Source organism: Electrophorus electricus, chromosome 3 (assembly GCF_013358815.1).
Source record: "Electrophorus electricus isolate fEleEle1 chromosome 3, fEleEle1.pri, whole genome shotgun sequence".
NCBI lineage: Eukaryota > Metazoa > Chordata > Actinopteri > Gymnotiformes > Gymnotidae > Electrophorus > Electrophorus electricus.
In genome coordinates, this window is record NC_049537.1 from 31,157,237 (window position 1) to 31,167,888 (window position 10,652).

The window sequence follows — 10,652 nt, forward strand, 5'->3', positions numbered from 1 at the left end:
AGAGGTAGAGGACATGGAGGGGCAGAGTTAGCGGTAGAGGACATGGAGGGGCGGAGTTAGAGGTAAAGGACATGGAGGGGCAGAGTTAGAGGTAGAGGACATGGAGGGGCAGAGTTAGCGGTAGAGGACATGGAGGGGCGGAGTTAGAGGTAGAGGACATGGAGGGGCAGAGTTAGCGGTAGAGGACATGGAGGGGCGGAGTTAGAGGTAGAGGACATGGAGGGGCGGAGTTAGAGGTAGAGGACATGGAGGGGCAGAGTTAGCGGTAGAGGACATGGAGGGGCGGAGTTAGAAGTAAAGGACATGGAGGGGCGGAGTTAGAAGTAAAGGACATGGAGGGGCAGAGTTAGCGGTAGAGGACATGGAGGGGCAGAGTTAGAGGTAAAGGACATGGAGGGGCGGAGTTAGAGGTAAAGGACATGGAGGGGCAGAGTTAGAGGTAAAGGACATGGAGGGGCAGAGTTAGAGGTAGAGGACATGGAGGGGCAGAGTTAGAGGTAAAGGACATGGAGGGGCGGAGTTAGAGGTAGAGGACATGGAGGGGCGGAGTTAGAGGTAAAGGACATGGAGGGGCGGAGTTAGAAGTAAAGGACATGGAGGGGCAGAGTTAGAGGTAAAGGACATGGAGGGGCAGAGTTAGAGGTAGAGGACATGGAGGGGCAGAGTTAGAGGTAGAGGACATGGAGGGGCAGAGTTAGAGGTAGAGGACATGGAGGGGCAGAGTTAGCGGTAGAGGACATGGAGGGGCAGAGTTAGAGGTAGAGGACATGGAGGGGCAGAGTTAGCGGTAGAGGACATGGAGGGGCGGAGTTAGAGGTAGAGGACATGGAGGGGCGGAGTTAGCGGTAGAGGACATGGAGGGGCGGAGTTAGAGGTAGAGGACATGGAGGGGCAGAGTTAGCGGTAGAGGACATGGAGGGGCAGAGTTAGAGGTAGAGGACATGGAGGGGCAGAGTTAGCGGTAGAGGACATGGAGGGGCGGAGTTAGAGGTAGAGGACATGGAGGGGCGGAGTTAGCGGTAGAGGACATGGAGGGGCAGAGTTAGAGGTAGAGGACATGGAGGGGCAGAGTTAGCGGTAGAGGACATGGAGGGGCGGAGTTAGAGGTAGAGGACATGGAGGGGCGGAGTTAGCGGTAGAGGACATGGAGGGGCGGAGTTAGAGGTAGAGGACATGGAGGGGCAGAGTTAGAGGTAAAGGACATGGAGGGACGGAGTGACTTAAGTAGCACCTGCATGTAGATGTATAGAAAAAACACCAGTAAAGGGCTGAGAAATGTCATCAAACGCACACGTAGTGGCTGTGATGCTTGCCCATGAGTGATAGAGGAGTGATAGAGGCGCACTGGATCAGAGATTCTGAAGAGCCGTCACAGTTCCGAATGATTCAGCCCTCGAGTGCATGGTGTGGTTGGACTCCACATGTCCTCTAAGAGAGAAGGGTCACTGCGAACCAGTACATTATTCTGACTGATCAACTTTTGCCTTTGATAAGATATTTCTGTCACGATGGGTGTGGTCTCTTCCAGAATGACAACACCACGTGGCACCAGTGGTCACTTGATGGGTGTATGAGTATAAATAATGTAAAGGATATTCTATAGCCTTTCCCTAACTGGGATTTTAGACTACTGCAATATCTTTTGGAGGAATCTCTCCATGAACAGTTCCAGAGATTTGTTGAATCTCTGCCAAGATGCACTGAAGCACTTTCTGGTGGCTAATGGTGGCCCAACACTTTACAAGTGCACTTTTTGGTTTTTTTTTCCTTTGTCACCTGGACCTCAGGTGAGATAGATACCAACCGTTGAGCATGTACGTGATTCAAGGAACTACCACAGCACCTCTAATGGCATTTCGTTCTTTGGGATGTTTAGATCGAACAATTCAGGTCCATGAAGAGTTTAGTGACAATCCACCATTCACTTATTTGTTCCTTCTACCTCATTCCCCGTTTTGGGACGTGGTCTTGTTGGCTAAATTGATAAAAATATCGTGTGTGATGTGGATGGTTGTCCTTTAGTTGGCCTAAGTCCAGAAAGAGGATAACGGGGCAGAATAAATCTGAACTTTAAGTCCAAAACATGCTTGCTGTGGAACTTCTTTGTTTGGTTTGTATTTGGGCCCACAAAGACCATTTGCATCCTCATACATGAGAGTTTGAATAAAAAGTTTGAATTTGAATTTAAATTTTGCACTACACTGATCCTTTTGCACTTACTTTTTGACAGGGATTGTACCATATAATCCTTTTTTTGCATATTCTTTTTTTTTGCCTAATAATACTTATTATGTATAATAATAGTCTGCCATGAAATAATATCTAGTTGATAATCAGAAATCACGTCACAATCAGTTTGAATGATGTGTGTATGAACAAAGTGGACAAATCAATAGTTAGCTTTTGCCAAAGAGTGAAGCTTTTTCATAAACTGAGTTTGAGTTTCTGGATTTGTTTAAGGTTTTGGAAAAAACATTGGATAAAATTTCAGGTGGGGTGAAACATATTACTGAGGTGAAAAACTGAGGTGGGGTAAAACATATTACTGTAACCATCTGTCTGGAATACAAATTCTCATTTTTACTTTTATGACTTTTTATGACTTAATGCCTAAACGTAGGCCTACACAGCTTCCTGGTGATTTAAACATGCACATTAGTCCTGGACTAAATATGACCTGCAATTAAACATCTCAACTGTGACTGAACAAAAGACCTAATCTATGAAATCTGAATTTGATGACTCCACTGTGTAATGGTAAAACGCATTTCTTCCCAATATTATTCCTGCATTGCCTGGGGCCTGGGGCAGGCTGCTCTGTGCACAATTCAGTGCTATAAATCTAAAATTAGTATTTCAGTGTCGAAGTGTTCACCTTCATAATATTGTTAATTATCTTCTGCAGGTCTGGAACTGTGCAACCGATTTTAATCACCTGCCTGTTCACCTGGGCTATGTCTCCGCCCACAGATGATGCTCAAACACACCCCCAGTGCCACGGAAGGTGTTTCAGTAAATTTAGAAATTGCTGCCACAGGAAAAGCCAGAGAAGCTTCCAGCTTGCTTCTTTAATAAGCGCTAGGGTTAGTGCCAAGTGTTTCAGCGTTATCTCCTCTAATGTGTCTTATGGACACTTTACAGTCTTGTGGAGTCCTGCAGTTATTTCATGGGTTTGAAATGTTTGTCAGTAAACACTGATTTAGTGGGACGTTTGGTAGGTGACAGCTGGCTTTGGAGGTGAAACAGTTCAACCCAGCCTCAGGAGACCCCCGTGCTGAGCCATAGTTTCCATAGCAACAAAGAAGGGGGAAATGGATGTTAAACTAGTTTTGTGCTATGCAGAAAACCTCTCAGCTTGTCATTGTGTATGCTTTGTTTCAGGAGCTTGTTAAAAGCAGATAGTTGCAAACCATATTCTTGTCTGTAGTTTGAGTTTACAAACATTTCATCTTGTGATATAAATGTCATTCATTTAATCTAACACTAACATTCATGTATACTGGAAAATATCTTCGATAAGACTGATCATATCAGTGTCTGAACCTTAGGACTCTCATCTGCTGCATAACGTGCATAATATCCATGCAGTGATGCTTATAGTTCTCTCCAAATGTTAGGGAGGGGGCTTCTATTTTCTGTCTGCCTAAGTCTGCATTATTTTGATGGCACCTGGAGAAAGTAGATGTGTGCACACCCACTCCCACCCCACCCACCCCCTGGCCAGCCATCTGTGCAGCTGCTGCCCAGGGTAGGGAATCTTGCCCCAGACTCAAAGGGTGCTGCCTCAGCAGCCGTACTGGAATTTGGAGAGAGGACGACAGCGTCAGTAGGAGCTTACTCAGCTGTAACGATCCAGTGTGGAATTCCTTCTCAGGTTACCGTGGCGATTTGTAGTCTGCCTGGGCGCACAGGGCATTTTCTAATTTATTTTCTTTAAGCTTCAGTGCCTCGTACAAAATAACACTTGTGCAAGAGCCTTCACAATTTTGAATGAAGCATTTTTAAAATTTAAATCTATGCTTGTTCCATGATTTTCATGGCATTTATATTTTTAATGAGTAGGATGTTGTATACATGCTGTAATTAATGAGATTAGGATATATGTGAAATTTCTTTAGCTTGCAGATATAACTGAATAATCATATTGAACAATACCATTAGCAGAATACATTTAATAGAACTCTTCCATTCAATCTGACATGTGATGTTAGATTTCGGATTAGGAAAAAAGCATTCTGGCTCTATCTGGGAGTCCTCACCTCGACATCTATTACACTGGCAGTTGAAATAATAGCAAAGGAAGATTCATCAAGTAGTATGCAAGGATATTACTGAAAGTTTAAAAAAAAAGAAGAGTATACATTCTAAGGATGATACTACATAAAGAGGGGAGCTGAGCTTTCAGAAATGAGCATATTGTACTGTAATATCTCCCTCCAGGTGGCCTGGAAATAACAAGCTTATGTGGGAGGGAAATTATGGCAATTATCTGTAGCAAGGGTTCCCCTATCATTGTCTTGTCAAAGTCCTTGTGCTTGGAGTTATGTAAGGCATTACCATTCAATTACGGAACATCTCGTGCTATTGCTCTCTGCTACCTTCTGCAGCAGGGTTTGGTGGACATTTGTGTCATGATATGATATCTAAGCCTGACAGAGCAGCTCGGGAGTGAGTGTGTGCACTGGTCTGTCACGGTGTTCCTCCGGGCTCACACACCGTAGCCTCTGCAGGGCAGTGTGATTACTCATGGTCTGGACGATGTACTGCACCAGAGAGTTGATGTTGCAGTCACATTTCCATGGGTTGTTATGCAGATACACTTCTTTCAGTCCTGAAAAGTTTCAAAATTATATATATAACCAGTCAGCTGTGTCTGAGGAACCACATGCCTGCTTAAAGTCTTTCTACAACTTTCTCGCACATGTAAATTAGTTTATTGTATTAGATTGTTTTATCCTTCCCTCGAACTTCTCTTGAACGTTACAGAATTTTTCACAGACCTTCATATTCGTTTTATCTTTCCTACTACAACATTATACAAAATGTGACCCATTTCTGCAGCTCATAAAAGGTGTCAGTGTGATGCTTACTAAACTATTGTATTACCCCGAACGATGGCCAACATGTTGCCATCGATGTTGTGAAGACGATTGCCACTCAGGGCCACCTGGGTGAGCTTGGGGGTGTGGCGAAACACGTCAGCTGGCAGCCTCTCCATCTCGTTGCTCCTCACGTAGAGCTCCTGTAGATTCGACAGACCCTCCAGTGAGGATGCGGTCAGGGTGGGAAGAAGGTTGTTGTCCAGCACCAGCATCTCCAAGCTGCTTACAGGCTTGAACGTCCCAGGTTGAATGTTCTTCAAGACATTGTTGTCCAGGTTGAGAAAGAGCAACTCTTCGAGGCCGGTGAAGGCTTTTGGGGAGATCCTCTGGATGCGGTTCATGGCAAGATCCAACACTTTGAGAGCGACGAGGGGCTTGAAAGCATTGGGAGGAAGCGTGCTAAGAAGGTTCATGGGCAGATCAAGGTCAGAGAGGTTTCTCATGCCAATGAAGATATCAGATTTGAGACTGGAAATCAGATTCTGGCCCAACATGAGGAAGCGGAGGTTGAGCAGGTCTTTGAAGCCTTTCGAGGGGAGACTGCTGATCTGGTTTCCATGCAGGTTCAGAAGCATCAGTCTACTGGCAGAAGAGAAAGCCTGGGGTTGGATGGATTTGATCGAGTTGCGCTCCAAATTCACGCTTTCAATTTTGGGTACAGAGATTAGGATGTTGTCTGGGAGTTCCTGGAGTAAGTTTTCACCTTGCAAATTAAAAAAAAACATTTTTTCCCCATTTCATTTCATTATTGTGTCACTGCATTTAATATGTAAATCGGAAATGAAAAAAGCAAAATGTTGAAGGAAAAAACTGGCTCATCAGGTTTTGACTGACACTGTAGCTAGATCAAAGAGCCGTGTAAAGTTTGCTTTTCAGAGTGGCTCGTAGGTTAACGTGAAAACAGAGCTTGTCTGTTATTTAACACTAAGTTTAACTTTCATTCCTGACATTTTCAAGTCCTACCTGTGCATGCTTCAGTTCTCTCTAAGTCACCTTTAAATCACCTTTAAGTCACCTTTAAGTCACCCTTGCTCACCCATTTTTATGATCCATGAGTCCAGTGGGAATTTTGTCGGGAAGTGCTGGAGCCTCCGTCTAGAACAGTTTACTTCAGTCCTCTCTGTGCTGCTCCTCTGGGTACATCTGCAGACATCTGGGCAATTTTCCAAGGCCTCTGCCAGCCAAAGACACAGCACTGCGAGCCCTCCACAAAGCTTCATAACCTGGAAATAAAGAAATATCCCTAACCCTCAGCCATTCAGGAAGGAGGTAAACTACGCAATAAAAGAAAGATGCAAGAGCTGAAAAATTACGAGTGGAGATATTACAGCTTCAAAAAATGCCACCAATACATTTTCTCAGCTTTTTTCCTCTCTCTTAAAACTTAAATCGTACCTTTAGAGCCTATCAAAACCTTTCAGCTTCTTATCTTAAAGCCCAATGTTCCTGTCCCAGTGGAGGGTGTTGTCCTGCCCCTGCTGCTGCCTTGCACCTGTAAGGCTGGCGGGAGCACCACCCCAGAAGAACCACACCTCTGTGGCCCTCCTGTGACAGAGGCCCTTCTCCAAGCTCACAGTGACTGCAGAAAAATGGCATTGACTGATTATGGCGGAGTTCCACGTTTAGATACACAGCCAGCTGGACTCCAGAAAAGTGACACCCCTCTGTGTACTGAGTGTCTGTGTGTGTGTATGTGTGTGTGTGTGTGTGTGTGTGTGTGTGTGTGTGTGTCTGTGTGTGTGTGTATGTGTATGTGTGTGTGTGTGTCTGTGTGTGTGTGTATGTATGTGTGTGTGTGTTTGTATGTGTGTGTGTGTGTACGTGTATGTGTGTGTGTGTGTGTGTGTGTGTGTGTGTGTGTGTGTGTGTGTCTGTGTGTGTGTGTCTGTGTGTGTGTGTGTCTGTGTGTGTGTGTGTGTGTGTGTGTGTGTGTGTGTGTGTGTGTGTGTGTGTGTAGCACTCATCTTCCAACCACCATCAATGGCACAGAGACTATACTCAGCCCTTGTGTTTCTGAGCTTATATGACATGAAGCTCAAGAATCATATTCACATGGCTAATTGAGTAGAACTGAGTAGAATTGAGTAGAACTGAGTAGGCTTTAATTCATGGCAACACCCATGTCAGCAGTACATTAGAGGCTGTGAATGAGAGGACTATGCTCCCATGGAGGACATCAACACCCTCCCACCCCTCCCCTTACACTCGGCTGATAAGCGCACAACCTCCTTGCTCCATCTCCATTTCCACTCGCCTGCTGTCGCCCTCGGGAGATTAGGAAGTAGCATGACGGTAGTTTCTCACTCTGTCGCCGGCCGTCATCGGGCCTCTCACATTTACACGATCTACGTGCAATTTACGCAGAGCAAGACTCGGACCTCCAACGAATGGGATTACGGAGGCGTGTGTTTAAGAATAGCAGCAGACTGGCATGTCTGCGTGCTAGGATGATTTTATTGTGCGATAAAGCCAAAACATTCTTTCATGCCTTGCCAACAGCAACACAATATGCAAAGCCATCTGGAGCAGTGTAATTATAATTTTTCTCGCTCCACACTGGGAGAAAAGAACACACAATACATGGGCCCAAAAATAAGTACAGAAAGTCCATGAGGACAGCATAATTTAATAAGGCAGCAAGGTTATTCTTTACATCACATTTCAGGTATTGATCATATTGGAATATTGGAAACCTGTATCCACATCAGATCAGTGCTGGCATGTCCTATCTGTCTGACTGTATGTTTACACAGCAGAGAATCATAGTATGCTGTGTGAGGAAAGTGAGTGTGATGAGCAGAGTGAGGGTGTATGAAGAGAGCGAGTGTGTGTGAAGAGAGTGAGTGTGTGTGAGGAGAGTGAGCGCATGTGAAGAGAGTGAGTGTGTGAGGAGAGTGAGTGTGTGCTCTACACGACAGCTTTAAGGGCTAATTGCATTACCGAGCGCCACAGCATTGATTTCTTTCTGCACTGATGTGCTTCCACACCCAGGCCATCTGAACCCAGGCCTACAAATTCCAGCTGCAATTCAATTACAATTTCTAAATTCACACCATTCCACTGGTAAGATCTGGTACACTTGTAAATTATGTTCACATTCATCATATAGTGGAGTGTGGCAGTTTACAAAATAGGATCTAATTTTACAATTACAATAAGAAAATCTTAAAGTCCCACATATATAATGTGTGTGTGTGTGTGTGTGTGTGTGTGTGTGTGTGTGTGTGTGTGTGTGTGTGTGTTTTTTACCCACATTTATATATTTTTTCATGTTCTGATCCTGTGAAAGTCATTCATAGATAAATCTATTCTTTATAGTAAACTGGAAAGGTGTCGACCAGCAGCACAGATGGATTAAGATACGGACAAAGACAGAAGCACCAGTTGTGTTGATGGAGCAGTAATACTGTATTTATCAGCGTGGCCGCCTGTGTTCACACGGGACGGGAGTGTTTCTGTACGGCCGCAGTGGGTCAGCGAAGGCAGCACGGTGTTGTCAACCTTTTTATTAACCGAACACGTCCCCTCTCAATATCCGTAGGAATATAAATTCTCACTGTACAAAACATAATACATACAAGAAAAAAAACAGCTCAGCACAAGAGGCAGACTATACGTCATACTTTCAGTTATCAGTCCTCGGCTTCTAATGTCTTAGTCAGTATATTTGATATAGATTACGCTAAATGGCTAATGACATCTTAACAAAATCATAACAGTGTAAGTGTTCTTCTTGAAGATGAAACAGCATCTTGTATAGATCCTATTTAAAAAGTCACAGTTAATTTAGGTTGATACATGTCATCTGTAGTACAATGTGAATCTCGCAGAATTTGCAGTCACGTAAGCATCCCACCAAGCACCTTCTAAAAGTGTATGAGATCCATTTGTATTATAAAGCACTGGAGAAGGCACAGAGAGAGAGAGAGAGAGAGAGAGAGAGAGAGAGAGAGAGAGAGAGAGAGAGACCTTTAACCCGTCTCAGCTGTCTAGTGAAACACAGCTCACTGCTGCCACCTAGTGCGAACCTGCTGCCGCTGCAGCGCCTAAACACTTTTGCCTCCGTTTAAATGGGACCACTCCCAAACAGGCTCCACTAAAGATTTGGTCATAGAATCGTGCAAATATTGTAATAGCGTGTGCTCTGGAAACATTTAAGGAATTAGCCTACAACGTTTCATTCAAATTTAAGACATCTTTCATTTATTTTTACAAAAAAAAAACTCATTACATGCTGGATAAAAATGTCTCAGTTCTCTGTGCGAGTAAACTTCCGTTTAAAAATTCTAAACGCATTAGGAAACAATCATGGGAGAGACAGAAGTTTGCAGTAGACTGATGGGTGTTTTTATGGAGCGAGTGCTGAATCAGAGCCATCTTAAAGTGATGCATCTCTATGCTTCCTAAAATGGCAGTTGCACACAGGAAGCCCTGACCTCACAGCTTTGCTCGCATGCACACAGCTGTTTTTTCATGCAGTAGTGTGGTTGTAATTTTAAAGGTGATTCTGGCTGAGTAACTGTACTGCAGAGCGGCATCTCGCGTTACATGCTGGGGTCGCAGCAGAATAACCTTCGGACTGATGCAGTGTCCAGCGGTCTCAACCTTCGGACTGATGCAGTGTCCAGCGCTCTCTTTATGGTGTCTAGGCTAGAAGACTTTTCAGCAAGCGAAGACCATTAATCTGACAGTATTCTCACAGGATAGCACATATAGTTGAATAACCAGTACACTATAAAATTGGGATCTGAAAACTGGGAAGCTAAAAAATCCTGAATAAAGTTATAATGAATGGTATATAATCTTAATGCAATTTTTACTACTTTATTACTGTACTAAAGTAATTAGGTGCTTGGAACGGCTTCAGAACAAACACTTGGACATCTGTTAGATTTATAGCAGTATTAGTTTGCTATAATAATCTGTTCACTCCTTAAGAGGAATCCTCCAAACTCGCATAGAGCAATAACCGCAGCCTGCGCAACTGCAGATAATTTGCATTAGCATGAATGATTAAATGAAGAGATCATACCTGAAATGTTTGTCTTCTGGGAGGGAGTTCACGTCTCCATTAGCCCGGCTGTTCCAGGTAACACTGCGGACTCCGCACCTGCAACCGGATATGTCACGCGCGGACAAGTGTGAGTCGTCGTGGCTGTATCAGTGCTCGCGCGTCCTCCCGTACTAACGCACTTTCTCCGCTAACATCAGCAGTGACCCGTTTAGTCTTTCATTACTGGAAAAATAACTTTTAGAATATTCCTGTAATAAATACATTGCACGTAATACATGAACACATCGGAATCTTCGTGATCCTGGCACATACAGCTGATGCATTTTTACCGCTGCTCAGGGATGTTACCGCACGGTGCTCGCTATGTTTGAATAATTAGTATTAACGCGCTAGCGGTTCTGAGAGCAAAAACTTCACCCAGCTTTCGCACTCCCGTACACGCTGTACGTAAAACAGCTGATCACGATTGCATAGAAAAACAGATCGTTAATATTAATACATTTGTAATAAATAGTAAATTTATTGGCTACAATAAA

The 10,652-nt window shown here is 44.1% G+C and overlaps 1 protein-coding gene across 4 annotated transcripts; it reads right to left on the reverse strand.

Annotated features, from left to right (window-relative positions):
- Positions 1-4,157: 4,157 nt before the first annotated feature.
- Positions 4,158-10,461, reverse strand: si:dkey-1j5.4 (leucine-rich repeat-containing protein 15). Of its 4 annotated transcripts, none has more exons than XM_027022465.2 (4): positions 10,135-10,461; positions 6,139-6,325; positions 5,107-5,681; positions 4,158-4,831 (listed from the first exon to the last, which is right to left on the reverse strand). In XM_027022465.2, the coding sequence occupies exons 2-4, from the start codon at positions 6,153-6,155 to the stop codon at positions 4,644-4,646; spliced, it is 780 nt and encodes a 259-aa protein (XP_026878266.1). In that variant the 5' UTR covers positions 6,156-6,325; positions 10,135-10,461; the 3' UTR covers positions 4,158-4,643. The 4 variants fall into 4 exon arrangements, with proteins under 4 accessions (XP_026878266.1, XP_026878265.1, XP_026878263.2 ...); XM_027022464.2 differs by having other exon boundaries at positions 5,107-5,744; XM_027022462.2 differs by having other exon boundaries at positions 5,107-5,805.
- Positions 10,462-10,652: the final 191 nt, after the last annotated feature.